General features: G+C 51.9%; 1 protein-coding gene across 3 annotated transcripts in view; it reads left to right on the top strand.

Moving 5' to 3' along the window:
- The window catches only part of ACTN1 (actinin alpha 1), a 98,811-nt gene that overhangs the window by 62,577 nt on the left and 12,896 nt on the right, over nt 1–23,338 (top strand). For all 3 annotated transcript variants that reach the window (XM_058567191.1, XM_058567192.1, XM_058567190.1), the window contains exons 4-11: nt 442–528; nt 2,251–2,338; nt 2,865–2,943; nt 7,276–7,357; nt 8,675–8,760; nt 16,200–16,292; nt 17,660–17,890; nt 20,420–20,567. In XM_058567191.1, coding sequence (XP_058423174.1) covers nt 442–528; nt 2,251–2,338; nt 2,865–2,943; nt 7,276–7,357; nt 8,675–8,760; nt 16,200–16,292; nt 17,660–17,890; nt 20,420–20,567 — 894 coding nt within the window. The remainder of the gene's footprint in view (nt 1–441; nt 529–2,250; nt 2,339–2,864; nt 2,944–7,275; nt 7,358–8,674; nt 8,761–16,199; nt 16,293–17,659; nt 17,891–20,419; nt 20,568–23,338) is intronic.

Genomic DNA, 23,338 nt, shown 5'->3' with positions numbered 1-23,338 from the left:
TTTGTTAGGTTGGTTACATTCTGTTGCCTGCACTGGCTTTCTGGGTGTGGATGTCTGTTTTGAGAGCTGCGATTGCCCAGAGGTCCCCAGCTCACAGAGTTGCCGGAACATTTGTGGTGCTGAGAAATCCTCCCCCTCTCCTCTGTCAGGCTGGTCAACACTGCTCATGGTTTAAGACACCTTCTCTGTCGCCTTTCCTGACATCCCCAGTAGAATTGAGCACACCCTCTTGTGTCCCCAGGACACCCCCATATAGATCTCTCCTGGCACCTGTGACACATAATTGTACTAACTTGTAAAATCATACTGACTTCCCTCTAGGAGTGGAGCTGTGGGGTCTTTGATTTCCTACATGGTGCCCATGGAGCGACGTGGGCGCTCAGGGACTAACTCTGTGCCTCCTAAGACCCATCCTAACGTGTCCTGATGTCGTTTCTCTAGAAATCGTGGATGGGAACGTGAAAATGACCCTGGGCATGATCTGGACCATCATCCTCCGCTTTGCCATCCAGGACATCTCTGTGGAAGGTAGGTCTGCTCTGTTCCATGATGTCCCCACGCCCCCACCTCTCCCGTGCCTTCACCATCATGTCTTCCTCCCTGAGCCCGGGCAGTGGGGGCTTGATTGTGGGCCACATCCTGGGCTTCTTACCCATTGCGGGCATCTGCCGTCCTAGTCCGTAGAGAAGTAAAAACTGTTTGGGGTGCTGGTTCCCACAGGTGTATTGGCCCCAGGGAAACCCCTCCATTTTGAGAAAGCCAAAAGTTGCTGTGAGGAAGTGGACTGGAAACCCCACCTGGCTCTTAGTTTGTTAAATCTGAAAGGGTAGGGGAAGAACAGCCAGAAGGGGGGGGTGTGCGGAGGGGGAGCTGAGCACGGGTCCTCCACTTTGCTCCTATCGCGCCCTCTGGTGGCCATTTTGCAGATCTGCAAGAGGCCACCATGGTCCAGGGCAGTGATCTCTCTCAACTTTTTAATTTCACACTCCAGCACTTTTTGAGTTTGTGTCTGATATGTGTGTATTTATTTTATAGTAAATTATATTTGTGTATTGCTGTGCATATTATAAAACACGTGTGCTAAAACAAATTTTAAAATCTTGAAAAGATTTTTATTCAAGTAACTTTTTAATGAGAACAATGTGGATTAAATTGCTTTGTTGTGGAAATCTTGGACCCTTGGTGATACAGCAATGTGAAGGTCTATGTTTGGTTTATAGATACTTGCCATTTAGGACTGAAGTTAAAAAGATGCCCACATAGTCATTTTGGGTGTGGTTCTTGTTAGTGATGGTGGATATCAATTCATTTTCAAATCACCTTCTTGATGAGTTTGATTCTTTTGGGCAGACTTCTTGTCAGCTCTGATTAAATTGTCGTTGTTTTAATCTTGTAATATAGCTGACGAAGAGCTTGAACTAAGAAGCGTTAGCTTTGCTGGTTTCTTTTTAGTTTGCTTGTGCTTGAATTATTATATTATCTTTGCCTACAATCATTTAATGTCATTTTAAAGTCCATTTTGTAAGTTGAAAGTAAATGAGGTCATTTACAAACCCACTTCACTGGGTACCATAACCTGCAATTCACAGACGTGAACAGATGGGGGCAGTGCGGTTTGCAGCCCCTCTGTGCTGGGAACTCCTGGGGTCCCTTAGAGACCTGCCCTATCTTACAGACACGTCTGCTTCACACACACAGCAAGTGTCGATCTATGTATTAAGTATAAGGAAACCTTATTTTGTTTAGATAAACACTAAATCTGAGTAAGAGTCCTGACATTTTTTTTCCCACATGGCTGTGTACACTCTCCAGGGCACACACGCCCCCTGTCTGGAGATTCCTGGACTTCAGATTTCATAGACCCATCAAACCTTCCCCCCCAAAATGGCCACCTGACATAGGTTGCTGACTTATTTTGTATTGCTGCCATTTCCTTGAATAAAAGGGGGTGACAGGGAAATATTCTGAGTTTGAAAGGCCGTTATCTTAGTGTTTAATGTGTAATGCAGCTAGCTCTGAAAAACTTCCCTGGTTGCATCTATGTTTCTCAAATAACTTCTCAAACTTTGTCAAGGAAATAGACTTGATGGCCTGGTAGCAGCAGGTTGAAATCCAGGGGTCTTGGTGTGTGGACCCCCTATGTGAAATAGCATGGACCCTGTGGTCGTGGTGGGGCCTCCCATGAACCAAAGCCCTCCCTCCACCGAGCCAGCCCACTGACCTCTCTGCCCGTCGTCCCCTTCCCCACAGAGACTTCGGCGAAGGAAGGGCTGCTCTTGTGGTGTCAGAGAAAGACAGCCCCTTACAAAAATGTCAATATCCAGAACTTCCACATAAGGTGAGTGGCTGGGGGCTGAGGGGCTCTTGCAGAACTGAGGCTGCCTCCCCCAAGGACCCCCGGACCCCCTTGGCTGGGTCAGTCTCAGCTCTAGAACAGAGCAGAGGCCCTTGTGGGAGGACGTCGCTTTTCATGGGAAAGGAGTCTCACCAACCCTTGGATGCCCCTCTCCCTCCTGGAGAGGAGCCCCCTCCCTCCTGGCTACTGCCTCATCACCACTAGTTGATGCTCATGCTACTGGGGGGCTCCCCAAGGAGAGTGTCACTGAAGACGAGGAACAGAGCAGATGAGGCCCGTGACCTTGGTGGGGAGTAGGGTTGGATGTCACAGGTGTGTCTCACAAAGTCTTGACCCTAGTACCTGGGGTTACGACAGGTGGAAGTGTACCTGCCCATCCTGTCTTCTCCTGACTCTTGCTCCGAAGCGTTATGTATTCGTCTCCAGAACCGAGGAGACCCCCGCTTCGTGCTTGGCTAGTGTTGGGCCCCACTCACCAGCTGTCTCACCTTCTCTCTCCCTGGGGCAGCTGGAAGGATGGCCTTGGCTTCTGTGCCTTGATCCACCGACACCGGCCTGAGCTGATCGACTATGGGAAGCTGCGGAAGGTACGTGCGTTCCCCTGACCTCCCACTGCCAGCTCCCACCTGCTGGTCCCTGGTGGGTGGGTGGGGAGCAGGGGAGGGCAGGACTGGCCCCCCTGTTTTGAGAGCCTGTGGCCCAGTGTGAGGGGTGTCAGTCTCCTTAGACTAGGCAAGGAGACAGCCCATCTAGAAGGAAGAGAGAAACACCGTCACTGTTAGAGCTCCTTCAATACCGTGTGTGCGCAGCATGCGTGCACTTACCGACTTGCACAGCCCACCAGGAAAAATATCAAAACTGTGGCAGTAGTTTTGTTAGGGTGATGGATAGTAAGTGGCATCTCCCCCTTCTATCAATCCAGGTTTTGTAAGGTGGGTATATTCCTTTCATAATTTCCAACATTGCATTTTCTTAGAGACATTCATCCCAGCTGTGTCTGAGACTGGCTGTGCCGTCCTGGGCAGGGTCCCACTGTGGATTTCATCCCTCAATGGCTGCACTTTGGCTGAGCATTTTCTTTTGCTGCTGCTCGGTTTCGTTTATGCTTTTGGCATGAAGCTGCTGGGAGGTTTTCTTGAGCCTGTGTATGTGTCGAGGAGCAGACGAGGAGGTGGGGGCTGTGTGTCTAGCCTCCCGGGGGTTCTTGGGGTCTGGGCTGGTTGAAGGACACTGGTCTAGACCTTGGAGAGGCCTGCCCGGGGCCTCTCTGATTGTGCTTACCCTGTCTTCCCTCTCAGCCTGTCCTGTGCCGAGGCCACCCCTGGAGCCCTCCCCACACCCCCTGTTGATGATCTGGAGCTTGGGTTGGAATGTCACCTGTCCATGCTTGAGTCTCTTGGCAAGGGGGCTTCTAGGAATGAGTGTTCCTGTGTTTCTCCACTTGACCTTGACGCTTGGACAGTGACGACCCCCTCCACCTGTGCCCCCACCACCCTGCTGCTTCCCAGGGGCCAAGCGGGGCTTAATGTCACTGGTGCGAGAGCTGCTCTGGTGACTCATAGTGGCCGCCCCCACATCCAGGGTGTGGGGAAGTGAGCTGCCGCAAAGGCTTTGTGAGGGAGGAAAGGGGCAGTCACCCACTGGAACTGGTGGAGTCCCATCCCCTCCGGTGTCCCTAAGCTAGGCCCGAAGCTTGAGGCTGGGGCCTCTGCCCACCTGGAAGGGCCCACCTGTGTGTGGCTGTGTCCAGGTGTGTGTGGACAGGGGGCCAGCCCTTCCCAAGTTAGTCTCTTAGTGGGTAGAGGGATCCCAGCCCTCTAACTCATCTGCCTTGCAAGGAAAATATTATCGACTTCAGAACCCCCCTAACCCGCCCGAAAGCTGTGTGGCCAAATCAAACAGGGCCGCCAGGCAGGGAAATCCTAGAGGCAGCGATTTTTTTCTTTTAAAGCCGTCATCAGGTCCCTCCTTCCTGTGAGCTGATGTGCTTTGTGATGGGTGTGCATGTGTCTATGTCTCTGTGTGGCTGTGCTGGGCTGGTAGCAGCCAGCGAATCCACAGCTGTTCCCCACTCGTATATAAAGTGGGGCCCGTGCTGGCTGTGGCTCTAGAGTCCCCCCCACCTTCCACAGACTCTAGGAGCCTCAGCCATTTGGGAGGCGGGAGTCCAGGGGCCTTTACCTGGTACCCGGTCAGCTCTCTCCCCACCCTCCCTCCTCTGTGTCTTTTCATTTCTCCCCGCTTCCCCGTGTCTGTCTCCTTCTCTTTAATTCAGTAGCATCCAGCCCCAATCCTAGCACAGACCTGGTCCCACTGCACCCAGGATTCTTTCCAGAAAGCACGGGTTGCCAGAGCCACCTGGTGCTTGGGAACAGGGGAGAGCGAGGGGCTCTGACCATAAGCTCTTCCTTCCTGCAGCGGCCTTAGGTGCGCATGGGGGCCTAGTGATCCCTGGGAATGGAGTGTGGTGGGCGGGTGTGCACCCAGGGCCTGAGAACTACTTAAGGCCCTGGACGGAAATGACCTTCCCTGCCTGGCAGTGCTTTTTATCATTCTGAAAGCTGTCAGAGACTTTCCCAGAAGGACTCTACCTTTTCTATTTTGAGCAGTTTCTTCCTGAAAGTGTCCCAAATGAATGTATTTATCCCTTTGTTACCCTGTGATTCTCACTTGAGCAAACAGGGAAACTGAGTCCTGGACTAATAAAACCAGCTTGCTTTAGGTTATTCTGGGGAACCAAGAAATAGAGTGGGAGGTCCAGCAAGGAACTCCTCCCCCTAAGTTAAAAAAAACTTTTTTTAATTGTGGTAAAAAATACATAACATAGGGGCCGGCCCGGTGGCGCAGGCGGTTGAGTGCGCGCGCTCCGCTGCGGCGGCCCGGGGTTCGCTGGTTCGGATCCCGGGCGCGCACCGACGCACTGCTTGGCAAGCCATGCTGTGGCAGCGTCCCATATAAAGTGGAGGAAGATGGGCACGGATGTTAGCCCAGGGCCGTCTTCCTCAGCAAAAAAAGAGGAGGATTGGCGGGTGTTAGCACAGGGCTGATCTCCTCACAAAAAAAAAAAAAAAAAATACATAACATAGGGGCCGGCCTGGTGGTGTAGTGGTTAAGTTCATGCACTCCACTTTGGTGGCCCAGGGTTCGTGGGTTCAGATCCTGGGCATGGACCTACGCACTGCTCATCAAGCTGTGCTGTGGCGGCGTCCCACATATGGAATAGAGGAAAAATGTAACAGATGTTAGCTCAGGGACAATCTTCCTCACCAAAAAAATAAATAAATAAACTTTTTAAAATTGTGGTAAAAAAATACATAACATAAAATTTACCATTTTAACCTTTTTTTTGGTGAGGAAGATTGGCCCTGAGCTAACATCCATGCGCATCCTCCTCTATTTTTTTGTACGTGGGATGCTGCCATAGCATGGTTTGATGAGTGTGCGTCAGTCTGCACTCAGGATTCAAGCCTGTGAACCCCGGGCCGCCCAAGTGGAGCCTGTGAACTTAACAACTATACCACCAGGTCGGCCCCCATTTTAACCATTTTTTTTTTTAAAATAATTTTATTTATTTATTTTTCCCCCAAAGCCCCAGTAGATAGTTGTATGTCATAGTTGCACGTCCTTCTAGTTGTTGTATGTGGGACGCGGCCTCAGCATGGCCGGAGAAGTGGTGCGTCAGTGCGCACCCGAGATCCGAACCCGGGCCACCAGCAGCGGAGCACGCGCACTTAACCACTAAGCCACGGGGCCGGCCCTAACCATTTTTAATACAGTTCAGTGCTATAAGTACATTCACATTGTTGTACAACCATCGCCACCATCTGTCTCCAGAATTCTTTTCATCTTGCGAAACTGAAATTCTGGACCCATTAAACCATCACTCCCCATTCCCCCTTCTGCCAGCCCCTGGCCACCGCCAATCTACTTTCTGTCTCTCTGAATTTGACCACTCTAGGTACCTATATAAGTGGAATCACACAATATTTATGTCTGGCTTATTTCACTAAGCATAGTGTTTTCAAGGGTTGTCTATGTTGTACCATGTATCAGAATTTCTTTCCTTTTTAAGGCAAAATAATATTCCATTGTATGGATCTACCACATTTTGTTTGTCTATTAATCTGTCAATGGACATTTGGGTAGTTTCCAACTTTTGGCTATTGTGAATAATGCCGCTATGAAAATGGGTGTACAGTAGCTGAAAATGGGTGCTTTCAATTCTTTGGGACTTTTACCCAGAAGTGGAATTGCTGAGTCATATAGCAATTCTATGTTTAACTTTTTAAGGAACCTTCATACTGTTTTCCACAGCAGCTGCACCATTTTATAGTCCCACCAACAGTGCACAAGGATTCCAGTTTCTCTATATCCTCAACAGTCCCCAATGAGTTTTCTTGAGAAAGTAGCAGAAATCAGAATAGTCAGAAGGCTGTGGCTATATGAAGGAGCCCCAAAATTTCATGGAATGTGAGCACCAAAGGAGTTTGAGAGCTCCTAGTCCAACTCTTGCATAACAGATGGGGAAACTGAGGCCGGCTTACTTACCCACGAGTCCAACTGGCTGGTGCAGAGCTGAAACCAGAAGCCAAGACTGATGGCACCCAGGCCAGTGCTCTGCTCTCAGCACACACTTCTTAGCAATTCTTTCTTGGGCTGTAGACCAATATTCTTCACCTTATTTCTCTGACAAAGAAACTGAGGCTTGAGGAGGAAAGATGGTGTTATAAACCCCCAGCTGGTGAGCCCTGGCGGTGAGGCCAGCCTTCTACACCCAGAGATGGCCCCTGAGGACCGAGCCCAGGAGGGGCTATAACAGTCCCTTCTGCCCCTAATCTTGGTGGTCATCGAGATGGGGGTAGCCAGTGTCTTGTCATACCTCTCAATGCCTACCTAATCCCTTCCTCTTCTACTTGTAGGACGATCCACTTACAAATTTGAACACGGCCTTCGATGTGGCTGAGAAGTACCTGGACATCCCCAAGATGCTGGATGCTGAAGGTGAAGGCGCTTTCCTTCTGGGCTGCCAGCTCTTCTCCCACCTACCACCCAGTGGCCAACACGGGTGGGCCCAGCAGCCCCAGGCAGAAAGGGAGAAGACCTGGTCTCCAGGATCTCATTTGGGGAGCCTAGAGGTCACCAGCCCATCAGGGATTCCATAGTTCCCTGAGGTTTGTAGGGAGAAGATGACTGGCTGGTGCTGAAAAAAGCTTTGAGGCCGTTTCTGCATTGACGGCCTGAGGATGGTTCTCATCTTGGTCTTGGGGTTGGGGTCGTGGGTGCTGGGGTCGAGCGTGGTGTTCCTTCGTTGCTGTAGGGGAGGGAAAACATCTTTCTCCTTCTACCCTCCTAGGTTCTCTAGCTGGGGCCCTGTGAATTAGACTGACAAAAGACAGATTAACAAGAGAAAAGCAAACAGACATTTATTAACATGAGCATCACATACACACACGGCAGTTTGCAGTGATGGGTAATGGAAGGGTTTGTTTGGGATGTATATTCATACCTAACTTCGCAGGGGAAAGACGGGGAGACAGGGCACTTACGGAAAAGCAAATGACTTTTTGGGAAAATGTACGGGTCCTTCAGAGAATAGATGGGAAATGTGATGGTTTGTGACAATGTCTGTCTGGGTGTGGTCATTTTCAAACATATGCAATAACAGACAATAGTATAATGAACCCATTATATACTCATCATCCAGATAACAATTATTGAGATTTTGTCACACTTTTTTTTTGTTTTCTTTGTTGATTTTAAAGCAAATCCCAGACAGCACAGCATCTCACTGCTACATGCTTCAGAATACACACCTTAAAAATACTGGAATGTTTTCGTATGCAACCATAAAACAGTTTTCATGTCTAGCAAATTGACAGTAATTCCTTGATCCATCTACTGCCGAATTCAAAATCAAATTTCCCCCGTTGTTTCTTTTTAGAGTTTGTTTTCGTCAGGATCCAGACAGAGTCTGCACATGGCATTTAGTTGTTACATGTCTTACATCTTTTCCAATCTGCAGCTCTTCTCTCCTCCCTCCACCCCTTTTCTTCCTGCCACTGAACTCGTTGCAGGAACTGGGCCAGCTGTCCCATGGAATGTTCCGTGCTCTGGGTTTGTCTGTTTGCTTCCTCAGGGCCCCATTTCACTCTCCCTCGCATGTTCCGGTAAACGGAAGCTGATGCCGGAAGCTGGTTAGATTCAGGCTCAGCATTTTGGCAAGAAGACTGGGTGGTTCTGAGAGCTTCTCTCCCCATCACATCAGGAGGGATATAAAGCGTTCACCAGCTGGCTTTAACTCCAGGTTTTTCTTGACAGACATTGTGGGAACCGCCCGCCCGGATGAGAAGGCCATCATGACTTACGTGTCCAGCTTCTACCATGCCTTCTCTGGAGCCCAGAAGGTACCCGGGGCTCCCTTCTCCTTCCTTGCCCAGCACACCTCATGCCAGACCCCAAACCATGCCTCCTGCCCCTCCCGCCCCACCCTCCCCGCTCTCTGCGGCGACAGGGTCTGGATGGTCTGTCTCTGGTAGAGTTAGCCCCCACTGCCGGTGTGGTGTGTTGTTCCTGCTTAGCTCCTCTCCCACCTGCACCTCTGCTGTTTCTCTCACCTTCCTCTCCTGTCTCTGAGAAGATCGGGCAAGAGCTCCTCCCTGGGACCCGGGTGACTGGCTTAAGCAGGAAGGGCTGCATGGGTGAAATCAGCCAGGGGGGTTTCTGGAGGCCTGGAAGGCACGTGGATGGCAGCCCCTCCGTGCCCACCTCTGTCGAAGCTACAGGGTGTATCAGAGCCACAGGGCCTCCCTTAGGGAGGCAGATCTGGGGACACATCTTCTGTCTTCAATGACCTATTTTGCAAAGACATCATGAAGCCCCCACCTTTCTCCCGCTCATAAGCGTGATTTAGCAAATCCGTCCATTGCCCCTTTGGGTCCTGGTGCCTTCTATATCTTGCCCGGGACTCCCATGCGGGGTCACTCTGCACTCCTGGACATAAGCACAACCCTTGGAGGGAGGAAGGGAAGGGTGGGCATCTGTGAACCCCTTCCAGTGTCCTGGCTCAGATTTGCTCAGGAAGGCCTGAGGCTAAAGTCCATTTGTGCAGGTTTCACACTACACAAGGGTACCACAGCTGACAGGTGTCATTCACCCTGCAGACATGGAAGATTTGAATATTTTGTCACCAGGCTTAGCTTAGGCAGCAGACACCCCTCCTGCAGTTTCCCTCACAGGCAGGACCCCAGGTGAAAAGTACGACGTCCAGGTCACCATGACCACACACCATAGGCCTGGCCTTCGTGGCTTGGGGCCGTGGACCTGTCACGTGCTCAGGCGAATCTCCCACCCTCTGCGTGGAGTGAGTGACCGTCTTGAAAGCATGACGGGACATCCCCCACGTCCCCCCTCTGCCCAGCCCTCCCCTGCTGCTCTCTCCCCTTCCCTATCTCAGCCTGTGCTCTCTCCCTTCCACCCCCTCTCTCCCGCCACCGTCTCATTTTTCTCTTTCTGCCCGTTCCCTCCTTTCCTGTCTGTCTGTCTGTCTTGCGTTCTCTCCGTCCAACCTGGCCGTGTGGGTTTATTCTGTGCTGCTGCTGCCTACTTTCTCCTCTCAACCTCTTCTCCTTCTCTGTGCAGATGTGTAGGCACGCTAAGGCCGGATGGGAAGGCCATGTGACCTAATGTTTCATGTCACTGCCACGCCTTCTTGGGTGCGCAGAAGGTGAGCTCTCCCTCGGCCTCGCCCACGCTCCCTGCTGTCCCTCTGCCCATCTCTTCCGTCCTCCCTGGATGCTCCAGCGGCAGGCCCTGGGGGCTGCAGCCCCTGGAATGAAAGGGCAGATTAGAGAAGCCCCATCCTCCTCTGGCAGAAGGGCAGGATGCTGTCTGAACCTTGGCCAGGACTCTTAAAGATGCCATGAACCTCAGCCTCTGGATGGCCTCCTGCTCGCTCTCCCTACACACTGGGCATAACGGATGCCACAGATGGGAAGGAAGCTTGTGGTCTTGGCTTCTTCCCTGGACCCTGAGTTGAAAGCCCTCATCCCAAGCAGCACAGCTCTTGGCTGTGCTTCCTGGCTATTTCCTTAACCATCCAGGGCCTCTTTACTTCTCTCTCTCCTGCTTGAGCAAGACTATCCTCTCAAATGACCCAGCAGCCAGAGCAGGGAGAATTCTTTCTGCCTCCCCCCTGCTATCAGGCCAGAGGCTCAGAACCCTGCCTGATCCCTCCCAACCAGGCCTGCCATGGACAGTGGTACAGGTTGCACACTACACCAGAGAGCCATGTGTGCACCATAGACAATGAAGATTTGAATATTTATTGCTAAAATTATCCTGCAGATGGAAGTAACAATGTCTTCTAACATAATCAGTGTGATGGTTTTCCAGTAGAAGTGCCTTGGGGAAGAGATACCTTTAAAAAATTACACGAAGGCCCTGTATGGGCTAGCAGCAGCCCTACTGCCTGCCTGGATGGGCACCCAGGACCCTCCTCACCTTCCTTCCAGGCCTCGTGGGCGCTGACTGAGATACAAGAGCTTCCCGGCCTGGAGGCTCCCTCTCCTAGGTGTCCCGGCCCTCCCAGGATGCCCAGCCCCTTTCAGCCTCTCCTCTGGCCTCTTGCTTCCTCTTTCTTTGTCCCACCTCTGCTGCTGCTCTCTCTTGTCAGCTTCTTCTGGCCCATCTTGGCCCCCACGTTTTAGCCAGGTTGTGAGCAGCATCTATCTCCTTGCCTCAGTGGGCCCCCTGGCCCCATAACCACAGAGAGTCTGCTTGTCCATATCCATGGCAGGACTGAGCTCCCTGCTGTGGGTTTTCCAACCTCCTTTCCAGCTCTCCTTCCTCTTTCTCCCCTCTTCCTTCAGGGGTTCTGTCCTGGGCTTCATGCCCGTTGAGACTGGCCTTCCCTGTCTCTGAAGCCTTCCCTGTGTCCTGGCTGATGATAATACTCAGAAAGGAGTGTGTGTGTGCGTGTGTGTGTGTGTGTAGCAGCCTGCTTTTCTCCCTCCCAAATCTCATACCACCTCCCCCCATGCCCTCTTCCCTTTCTCTCATCCCTCTTGCAACCATTTCATGCTCCTTTTGCCCACATCCGAGGACAAGGTCACCAGCTGGGGGTGGGAGGGAGTGGGGGTGGGAGTGGGGTGTTCCTCTCCTGTCCTGGGTCAGGGGCCTCACCCAGAGTTGCCCCTAACCACTTCTAAGGATTCGGGCAACTGCTTTGAGCTAAGCAGGCCAGTGGGAGGGGAATCTTGCCCATCTCCTTGTGCAAGGAGGAGGATTCCTTCAGACTTACACACTCTTCCTGTCTTGACTGTCTCCATGTCTAGTGCCAGTGGGGAGAAATCTTCCAAAACCCGTGCCCAGTGCCCTCCATCCTCTCCGCCGTTCTCTTGTCAAGCCTTGGACGGTGGAACTAGCAAGGCAGAGGAATCGAATGCATGCACGCATGTGTGTAGCAGTACGCATGCCCATACAGGTATAGGGCATGCAGGCGTGTGTGATTGACTTTCCTGATCAGATGAGGACCAACTTCTGGTAGACACGTTGGTTTGGGTTCTCATTGTTTCTCAGCTCTCCTCCTTTCTCCTCTTCTCCTGTAGGGATTTAGAATGGATTTTGAGCAACCAGATTTTGTTTATGTAGTTTGTGTTTTAAAGTTCATGGTCTAGTGGGAGCTGTTTGTGAGAAACAACACTTTAAGGCACCAACTGGATTTGCTGTAGGTGTTTCTAGATGCTTTTAGGAGTGGATGGTGCTGTTTGCACGCCTCCATTGTCAGTGGCTTTATTCACTATTGTGAATCTTCTAAGGGAAAGAAACCCCGTTCCTGCCCTCAAGGAATTCCTGGTCCATCTGGGGACACCCTTCATAAAAGAAGCCCACAGTGGCTGCGGTCTCATCGGTGCTCTGCTCTGCTACAGACCCTCGGGGAGGGGCGGGTGCAAGGTGGCAGGATGTGGGGGCTTTCGAGAGCAGGAGACACTGGAGCTTGAGGGTCTTGAGGGTTGAAGAGGGGGGTCTGCAGGTGAGAGGCTCAGGGAGGGTTGAGGAAGGTAGTCACAGCTGTACGAAAGCTCTGAGCTGTGGCAGAGTACAGCCTGAGAGAGGAGAGCAAGTTAGTGCTGGTCCAGGCTCTCATCCTGCTGCCTGGAGGAGGGGGTGCTGGGGGAAAGCCAGAGACGGCGGCTGGAGAGAGGGCTGGGCGTCCGTGGGTCAGCTCCCCTCTGTCTGGGGGCCTTGCTGGCAGGAAGGACCCTGGGGCTGGGTGCTGACTTGGGGCATGGGGAAGGGCTAGGCAGTGGGTGGCTGTGGGAGGAAGGAAATGGGCAATTCTAGCTAGATTTGGGAAATCTTTGACTAAAAATTTCACAGATGAGATGGTGGTGGCACTGATGTGAATCTGTGGGTTGTGGGTGGCAGAGCCATGGTGCGTCATTTGGCTGCATTTGGATGTTTGACGTCACTGTAATTGAGGATGGTTCCTCTCTAGACTATACCCGTTCCAGCTAATTTGATGCCAATTATCAGAGTGGCAGTCTGGCTTGGGGTAGCTGAGGGTTTCACTGGGATCGCTCAGTCCTCCAGGAATAATAGTCCCTAACTTCTTTAAAAATAACTCTAATATAAAACCAAACATTGTTCTGTGTTAAGTTATAAAATAGTACAACTTAAAGTCGGTCGTGAAAAACATGAGAATACAAACCAGGGAAAGGTAAACACAAATTTCCACAAGTCTTTTCCTTTGGCACTTGGAAGTAATCTTTTTGCCTATTGCTGTGAAATATTTTCTCAGCCCATTGATGATCTGTGCTTACATCCCTTATCCTGTGCAAATTCTGTTGACATCAGAAAGTTCTGGCAGGTCTGGAGTTCTGGGTCTGCTTCTCGGGTTCTGGAGCAACCCCCTCCTCTTGCAGGAAAAGCCCGAAGGCAGGACCCTGGACTTGCTTCAATTTCTGAGTTTCTCTTGGGGACTGGATCTTTCCTCCCCTAGGACAAGTCTCTCCTTTGAGCAGTCTCTTTATGTACTTGGTGGTGCTGGGTACCTCTGTCCTAAATCGCCCATAAAATGTGGGGTTCTTGTAGCCAGGGGAGAAAACAGGTAGAAAACCAGAAAATTGGGAGGACTGGGGCAGGCCTGGATCCACGCTCGGGAGTCCTGCTTCCCTTCTACTCCAGGGACTGTGTCCTGGAGGCCTGACCAAGCTTGTGCTTCCTCAGCTGGTCTCTCTGACCTCCTGGTTGGGGTTGGTGGGTGACCGAACCCTTCTCTCTCAAGGGACCAGTGTGGAAGCAAGTGTAACCCATCAGCTAGCAGGCTTCTGCCCTGCCGGGGTGCCTGCCTGCCTGTGGGAGGGAGGCAGGCAGTGAGCGCAGGGAGGGGTCAAGGTTCTGAGGAGTCTGCTTGTCATTTTTTTTTTTTTTCCTTCCCTAAAATCAAATCTGGATTCCAGAAGCCTGCTTCCTAAAAGTAACTCTGGGAGCTGGGCTGTCCCTCGAGGCAACCCTGATGGAGTTTGCAGACAGGACATTGCCTTTTCTAAAGAAAGCACTCTTTTGTTCCATGATACCCAGGCTTTATTTCCAAAGGCAGATTTCCTGGTTATGATGATAGGTTTTCTCAGTCAGCCTCTCCTGGTGAGGCCAGCCTGGGAGGGGCTGGTGGAGACTCGGGCTTAGGAAAGAGGTTGGGTCTTTTTGAAAATTCCCCAGAAGGCCTACTTGGTAACTCCCCCAGACTTCATCCAAAAGGAGCCCCCTTTGTCCCTGGAACAGCCAACAGGCTCTGAGGAATGGGCAAGGCTCTGGAGGCCCACAGGGCATGTCTCCTAAAATCCCATGAACACAGCGCTCACTCAGCCCACCAATTGGATAAATTGACACAGAAATCAAAGTTTTTATGGCTGCTGAGCCCAGGATTTCCAGATGAATCAGGAGGATGACATGGTGAAGGAGGGCTTTATCCATCTAACACCACAGTGGCAGCTGCTTCTTGCCTACGATGAGTGGCCACCTATGATTCTTACCCACTTGGTCAGCACGTTGGGCCGGGTCTTTGTAGCCACCCTGTGTTTGTACATGAATGTCAGCACAGAGGAGAGCGTTTGCCTCCCCTGGGTCCCCTGCCCTCGCAGTCAAGGGAAGTAGCCCCAGTGACAGCAGGCAGATTGCTGCCCCCAGCCAGCCTCCTGGGCATGTCGGCCTGGTTCCTGTGACCCTGCTCTTTCTGTGACCCCACACCTTCTGGGACCGGCTCCAGGAAGGAATTTCCCTCCTCGTTGCTTCTTGGGATTCCCCATGTTTCTCAAAAGGAAGGCCGATCGATCAAGAGTTCATGTGAGAAGTGGGCATGGCATCTCCAGGACAGAGTTGAGGTGGGGGCCAGGGATGAGGGTCCAAGGATGTGACTCTGCCTCAGTTTCTTGAGACCTGGAACTTGAAGCTCCCCCTCTGGCCATTCCCACAGTTCTCCTGGTAGAGGCCCACCGGCTCTGACACCTCACCCTGGAGGGTGCAGTCTCTTGACTTTGAGCTTGAAAGGACCTTTATGATGATCTCATTCTGCCCCCTCACGCACATACACATATCCCATTACAGTCACCCACAAATCACATGATTTGGTGGGTGTAGGTCCTATTCGAAAAGTTCTGCAAGGAAAAAGCATTTACATCTTCTTAGTCATTCCTTCCCATTTCTAAGCACCCTCATTTTCAGGAAGTTCTTCCTTATGCCTAGCCTCAGTTTGTCTTACTGCAGTTGAAACTCATTTTGTCTTGTTCATCAAACAGTTGTTAGAGCCCATCTTTCTAACCCTTAAACGTTTATCATCCTTTATCTGCAGGAGCACCCTTCTGCAGGGCTCCAGGATGCATATCTGTGTTTTCACAGGCATTATCTGCTCCCACCCCTGGGCTGTCTTCCTTTCTATCCCAGGACCACAAAAAGGCTTAGAGTTCCCCTCCCCTTGGAGTTGGGGTAGGACGTGCACAAGAATACAGCTGAATTTAAAATCACCTGAGTGAAGTGAATTTAAGACCACCTGCTCCCTGCTGGTGTTAGGTGGATAGTGCCCTCCATGGCGGAGAAGGCAGTGTCTCCCCGGGGTTTCTGGGCCTTCATGTCTGATTACCACTCAGTCCTCTGGTTCCTCTGGCTGCCAAGGCCCAGCTCTGTGTCCGCTTGGCCAGCACTCAAGGCAGGATGTGTGCTTAGCTTTCCCACGGGTACCACACTGGGCTTTTGGGACATCCTGCCCATGCTGGGCTGATCCTTACGTCTTGCCGTTAGTGGAGGAGGGGGTCCGTGGATCTTCTGTAAAGTTCTTTGAGCTTTGAGCCGGGAGCCTTGAGAGATTCTGCAGGGATCCTGAGAGGCCCCACTGCTTCTCAGTCAGTACCTTATTCCAGAACTCCCCGATTGGAATTCCTATGTCCCCAGGATCAAGCCTGCAAGCCTGGGCCTCGGGATCCCAGAGCCGCCTCTTGGAATTCCAGGATGGGTGTGAATTTTCTCACGTCTCCACCTGAGCCAAGCATGTTGATTATATCATTCCTGGGATTTCTTTCTTTCCAACATACACGTTGGGCCTCACACTCAGGCCCCTCTCCAGGGGCCCAGTTCAGTCACCAGGACCTCTCTCCAGGTTCCCCTGATCCATGGGACCCAGGATGGGCTGGCAAAGGGGATGGGGAGGAGGGGTGAGGAGGCTGTGAATTCAGAGCCTTGGGGGCTGCCTTCGCCCCACGTGGAGCTGCAGGGGTGGGAGGAGGCTTTGTCATGGCAGGTGTGTACCAGATGCTGCCGGGTGGCTGACTGGGACCCTCTGTCTCGTTGCCAGGCGGAGACAGCAGCCAATCGCATCTGCAAGGTGTTGGCCGTCAATCAGGAGAATGAGCAGCTCATGGAAGACTACGAGAAGCTGGCCAGCGATGTGAGTACTTCCTGGGTTCTCCTGGCCTAGCCCCAGCAAGGCCCTGCCACCCCACCCTGAGAGAAGAGGGAGCCCCAGAACCTGTGCCTCCAGTGCTCCTGGGGCACAGTCCAGGCTGGGGGTGGTCCCTGGTCCCAGCACAGTTACCCCGGGGCAGCTTGGGCTCCACCCCAGCTCTCCCAGGAAGCAGAGAGGTGGGTCCGGGGCCAGCCTCTGGGCTTCAGGGAGCTGAGTTCCAGGCTTTTTCCATCACCGACAGTGAGCCTGGGAAATCCTTCACCTCCCTGGGTCTTGGTTTTTTCACTTGTCGAGTGAGAGTTGAGCCAAGGGATCCCACAGCCCTTTCCAGCCTGATGGACTATTGTTCTGTGAGCTTCACTTAGACTAGAAAAGGGGTATGTCTGGTTCTGTGACGGTGTGGTCTGAGGATAGATCAGTGCTGGTGCAGGCTGGCCTAGTTCCTGGGACCTCCTGGGGGACAGGGTGGGACAGTGCTGGGTTTGCTGTTCTGCCATTGACTGCATTTGGGTTAAGGCTCCACTTGCTTCTTCCTTAAAAGAATTCAGCCTTCTGAACGGCTCAGCCTGCCTCTCGGCAGATCTGCTGTCCAGCGTAGTAAGAACCCAAGTTCTGGAGCCTCCGTGCCTGGGTTTAATCCCCGCTCTGCCATTCCGGCCGGGTCACCTTGGCACGTTACATAACCCCACAGTGCCTTGGTTACCTCCTCTGTAACCCGGGGGAACCACAGCACTTGACCCCAGAGGATTCCTGTGATTATTTGGATGAGTTAATTTGGGTGATGTGCCTGGTACCTTGCAGGGGATCAATATATTTCCTATCGTCACTTCCACTCCTCCATCTTCTCCACCACCATCATCACCTCTTCAAGGAAAACAATCTGGGCTGTTCCTTGCCTGTAACCCAGAAGCCTGCCTCTTCCCCTTTGAATCAGGGACCCAAATTCTAGAATCCTAGAAGGTCGGGTGGCAAGGACCTCAGGGAACAACTCTTACCTCCTCCATGGTATAGATGAGGAAACTGAGGCCCAGCCAGGCAGACCTAGAACTAGGACTCGGGTCTCCTGCTTAGTCGAGCCGTCTTCCCACCACGTCTGTGGTTCCTCCCCTGGCAGGACAGGGAGGTTCAGTGATGCTGGCTGTGAGTTCACATAACCTAGTGGCCAGGCTGTGTGAAGTCGGTGATTCTCAGACGCCTCATGGCCTGGGAATGGCCTAGGATGGTAGTTGGGGAGAGTGTGCTGTCAGGAGAGACGCCTCCCCAGCGCCCCTGTCTGGGAAGGGCCATCAGGAGGGGAGGGAAGCTGGCCCTTTCTCCCACCTCCCAGCGTCCTCACTTCTCCCCGCCAGCTGTTGGAGTGGATCCGCCGCACCATCCCCTGGCTGGAGAACCGGGCGCCCGAGAACACCATGCACGCCATGCAGCAGAAGCTGGAGGACTTCCGGGACTACCGGCGTCTGCACAAGCCGCCCAAGGTGCAGGAGAAGTGCCAGCTGGAGATCAACTTCAACACGCTGCAGACCAAGCTGCGCCTCAGCAACCGGCCCGCATTCATGCCCTCCGAGGGCAGGATGGTCTCGGTGAGTGCCAGGGCGAGCCTGGGCCCCCCGCCAAGACTGCCTCCATCCCTGAGCTGCTCCTGGTCGTGACTGGATGCGGCATCGTGGGCAGGGCAGGGTGGGGCCGGGTTTTCCTCCACCTGCGTGCACTGCTCCGGAAATCATTTCTCCCTCCAGATATTCCATGCAGGCTGGAGCCCACGCTCAGCAGTGTGGGGGCCCCCTCCCCGTGGAGAGAGCCCCTTTTCTCCTGACCAGACTGGGTCAGGGATCCTTTCCCACCCCTGAACATCCACCTCAGACCTCCCCAGCACCACCCACTTCCCCCGCCCCTCAAAAAATCATCTTTGCAAACAAAATGCCTGTTGACGTATTGAACCAAACAGGGCATAATTCAATAGCGATAACGATCATTTTTACTTCCATAGAATCTTGAAGCACTTACAAAAAAATGTATTACTCTAAACAAGTAACAGATTTTTGTGGTAGGATATTTTGAAGATACAAATAAGCAAAATATAGGAAATAGAAATTACTCATAATTTTACTACCCAGTATCAACTTAAGAATTTTTTTGGGGGCCGCCCCGTGGCTTAGCAGTTAAGTGCGCGCGCTCCACTACTGGCGGCCTGGGTTCGGATCCCGGGTGCGCACGGACGCACCACTTCTCCGGCCATGCTGAGGCCGTGTCCCACATACAGCAACTAGAAGGATGTGCAACTATGACATACCACTATCTACTGGGGCTTTGAGGGAAAAAAGGAGGAGGATTGGCAATGGGTGTTAGCTCAGAGCCGGTCTTCCTCAGCAAAAATAGAGGAGGATTAGCATGGATGTTAGCTCAGGGCTGATCCTCCTCACAAAAAAATAAGAAATAAAAAATAAATAAATAATTTTTTTGGGAAAAGGTTCTTTTAGTCTTTCTATAAAAATATAATTTTAAGGTAATCCTAAAGCATGTTTTATTTAATAAGCTACTTAAAAATTTTTTTTTTTTTTGGTGAGGAAGTTCGGCCCTGAGCTAACATCCTTTCCAATCTTCCTCTTTTTGCTGAGGAAGATTAGCCCTGAGCTAACATCCATGCGCATCTTCCTCTATTTTGTATATGGGACACCACAGCATGGCTTGATGAGCGGTCCATGCCTGGGATCCAAACCTGTGAACCCCAGGCCGCTGAAGCTGAGCGCGCAAACTTAACTGCTATGCTACTGGGCCGGCCCCTAATAAGCTGCTTTTTAAAAAACTAACCTTATATCGTGACCAACTTTCCGTGTTGTTATATACTCTTCATTTATGTCACTTTTTGTTATTCTTCCCTCTCCGGGGAGAAATTTTGTGAGCCAGAGAAACATGCAAAAGAAAATTTTAACATCCACGAGGATGGAGTTTTTGCCCTTTAAAATGAGAGTGATGAGGGGCTGGCCCAGTGGCGCAAGCGGTTAAGTGCGCACGCTCTGCTGTGGCGGCCCGGGGTTCGCGGGTTCGGATCTCGGGCGTGCACTGACTCACTGCTTAGCAAGCCATGCTGTGGCAGCGTCCCATATAAAGTGGAGGAAGATGGGCACGGATGTTAGCCCAGGGCTGGTCTTCCTCAGCAAAAAAAAAAGAGGAGGATTGGCAGATGTTAGCACAGGGCTGATCTTCTCACACACAAAAAATAAATAAGTAAAACTAAAATAAATAAAATGAGAGTGGTGAGAGGATGTGGGCCTACAAGGCAGGGACGGGAGGGAACAGGAGGAACGTGCAAACAGCGGTGGAAGGAGGCAGGATCCCAGGAATCTGGAGGAGAAGAAAGAGGCCCTTGACGTAGTGTATGTGGTTTGGAAAATTGTGGTCCTTTTACGGGTTCCAGGGCTGAATCAGCAGCTTTTGGGGGCCAGAGCTGCTGCTAGCCGGAGGGTGCTGTGTGTGAGTTAGGAAAAGTACCTTCTCCTCTGGGCAGGTGCAGCCTGGCCCCTGGGTGCGTGGTGGGGACAAGGGCAGCACGCAGGCCAGGTTCAGCCCCAGTCACTGCCCAGGGGGTATCCTTGTGCTAACTGTAGGGGGTGGCCATGTCAGTGACTCCCTGCCGGAAGGGCCATGGGTGTGTGCTCAGCATCTGTCACTATCCTCAGACTTTTGGCCGGCTCACCCAGGCCAGGGTCCCTGAAGGCTCCAGGCTACTTCCTGGAGGCCAGAGCCCATGAGCGGATCCAGAAAATGTGAGGATGCTGCTTACTTCTTTCAGTTCATTGCTCTGTTTCCCTGGCTGGCGCTGTGACTTCTGTGATTGTTCAGAAATCCTGACAGAAGCCAGTCCTGGGGCCACAGAGGACCTTGAGCTCTTTTCCCATGGGGCTGCCCCCCAGACCCCCACAGCTGAGTGGCCCCTGTGGACTCAGCCCCACTCCCTGCCCAAGAGGCCTGTGCCTGGGAGCCCAGGGAAATACCAGTCGGGGCTGGGTGGCTATGGCCAACATGGGGAGGAGGCTCCTCCTGGAAGGCATGGAGCAGCTGTGGAGGTCTCGCGGGCCAGGTGGGGCTGACCCTGTGCCTCCCGTCCGCAGGACATCAACAACGCCTGGGGCTGCCTGGAGCAGGCGGAGAAGGGCTATGAGGAGTGGCTGCTGAACGAGATCCGGAGGCTGGAGCGGCTGGACCACCTGGCAGAGAAGTTCCGGCAGAAGGCCTCCATCCACGAGGCCTGGACGGACGGTAAGGCCAGCCCGACCTCCTGCATCCGCAAGGGCCTGGCTTTCACGCTCTCCCAACCCAGCCACGAGCCGCAACTCCTTTCTTCTCTTGCTTTTTATTAGTTTCGAGTTTCCTTTTGTCTCTTACTAGTTCCTTGACGTTAGGCAAGTTCATCAGTCTTTGGGTTGCCTCAGTTTCCTCATCTGTAAAGTGGGGATTGTAATAGTTCCAGCCTCATAGGTTTATGAGAATTAAGTGAATTAATACATTTGAAGCACTAAGAAGAGTTCCTGGCATAGTACAATGCTATGTTCTTGTTAATTGTTGATTGTTCTGGTCGCTGTAATGATTTCTTCTTCCCTGAGTCAATCAGGTTGGGGTTTGAATCCTGACTACTACCTAGAAGCAGTGTAAGTTTGGACCAGTGGCTTAACCTCCCGGTCTCGTTTCCTCGTCTGTAACGTGGAGATGATGGTGTGTCCTCCTGTGTTAGTTTCCTAGGGCTGCAGTAACAAGTTACCACAAACTGGGTGGCTTACACAACAGAAACGTACTCTCTCACAGTTCAGGAGACTAGAAGTCCTGAAATGAAGTGTCGGCAAGGTTGGCTCCTTCTGGAGGCTCTGAGGGGGAAGGCCGTCCCGTGCTTCTTCCGAGCATCTGGTGGTTGCTGGCAATCCTTGGGGTTCCTTGGCTCGTAGCAGCATCACTGCAGTCTCTGTCACCACATGGCTGCTTCTCTGTGTCTCTGTGACTGAATCTCCCTCTCCTTTTTCTAATAAAGACACCAGTCATTGGATTTAGGGCCCACCCTAAACTAATATGACTTAGTCTTAACTACATCTGCAAAGACCCTATTTCCAAATAAGGTCAGATTCTGAGGTTCTGGGTTGACATGAGTTTTTAGGGGGGCACTATTCAACTCAGTACTATTCACCTCAGTATACCTCCTCACAGGGTTGTCGTAGGCTTAAATATCACAAGTACATTTTATGCTTAGTTGAGTGCCCAGAGCATGGAACTCACTCGACAAATGGTATCCCTGGATATTTTTCCTTCACTGCCTTCCTTTTCCTGTTTCTGGCCTCAGTTGCAGTGGCCTAGAGCCGTTGCCTTAGCACATGTGTGTCTCCATTACTCTGATCTGGAGGCTCGTGGGGCTGTGTGTAGTGTCTGTTGGCTGCTAAGGTTAACTCCAAAGAGAGAGAATCATGCCTGGAATAGTCTTCCTCAAAACCTGGGTTGGGGCTGGAGAGGGGCATGGACTGCCCAAATCCTAGGGCCCTGAGGGCATGTCAGCTGGAGCCCCTGGGGCAGACCCCACTGGCTGGTGGAGCTAAGTGCCCTCATACTCCCCTACTCAGCTCTGCTGGGCTGCTCAGGCCTTAGGTTGGAGACAAGTGGGGACGGCCACACCCTGTGGCTCCTTGGCTGGGTAGGGGATAGGAGTGCTGTTGACTCAGCCAAGGGGGTTAGGTTTAGCTCCTGTTGTAAGTGTACATGCTGGGCTTTGTACACAATGATATGATATGAGGTTGCTGCCCACCTTCCACTGTGTGTGGGGTTATTTATCCAGGTGTGGATGGGGCAGAGTGGAAGGGGATGGTGGAGATAGCACCAGTTCACCCACATGCTTCTGTCGTGTTCTCTCTGGGGCCAAGGAACAGCTCATGGAAAGATACAGAGACGGATTGGCTCTATCAGCCACCAGCAAGGGCGTGAGAAGTGCTGGCATGCCGGCAGTAGACACCAGCACAGCCTCTGGGCAAAGCAATCTGGCTACGTGTATTGACACCTCGCGATGTTATTGCCCACTAACCCGAGAATTCCATTTCTTGAGACCATCTAAAGAATTAACCATAACATGGAGGAAATCACATGCTCGGAGATGTTTGCAGGGAGATCATCTACTACAGTGCAAGCCGAGGGGCCTGAATGCCACACAGTAGGGTGGCGAGTGGTTACACCAATGGTAGTTCAGCCACTTGACAGAATGTTCCATAGCCATCGGAGTGGCACATAGGAAGACTGTGGAGCCAAAGTAGAAACTCTGATGATGTGCTGCTGGATATTTCAAAGGAGGAAACATAATTTATATATCCTCTTTGGTTTTAACACAGCATTCATGTAAGGAAAGACTGAGAAGGAGTAGATAAGTAGGCTCATCTGTAATTTTTTTCCCTAAACTTGTATTTATACATATTATTTATTATTATTATATATTATACATATTATTATTTTGACTTAAAAAAGAGTAGAGGGAAGGAAAGAAATGCCATATTGGGGACAGCCCTTGGCCTCGCAGCCCAACCTTCATTTATTGAGAGGGGTTGAGCATCGTGATGGGTGCAACAGTGTGCGCGTGCAAGGATGGGCGTGCGAGAAGGCCAGGGGAGCCTTTGTCCTGTACCAGTCGCTTCACAAGGCAGCTGGTGAACATCCTCATCTATCATTAGTTCCGGGAGGTCGTTTCTCATCTCATGTTCCTCTCGAGAAACAGAAGTCCAAGAAATGCAAGGCTGCCTGGCCCCTAAAGAGAAGGCAGTGCCCCTGATGGTCAGAGAAGGCTCTGGCCACTGGTGTCTTATGTGCAGAGTGGTGGACGTGCTGACCACCTGAGAGTGACGGGGGCGGTCCCTGCAGGGCTGCTGGGGGCTAGCAACAGTAACTGGAGAAACTCTCAAGATGGAGCATGAGGTTCTTGGCTTGTTTTTTCCTGGTTATACCACAGGGCATACAGCGTTATTTCCTGCTGTTTATAAAGTTAATGTTATGCCCTGGCATTCCCACAC

The sequence above is a fragment of the Diceros bicornis genome, chromosome 24 (assembly GCF_020826845.1).
Source record: "Diceros bicornis minor isolate mBicDic1 chromosome 24, mDicBic1.mat.cur, whole genome shotgun sequence".
Taxonomy (NCBI): Eukaryota; Metazoa; Chordata; class Mammalia; order Perissodactyla; family Rhinocerotidae; genus Diceros; species Diceros bicornis.
The sequence above is the reverse complement of the archived record's forward strand: the minus strand, read 5'-3'. Positions and strand labels throughout refer to the sequence as shown.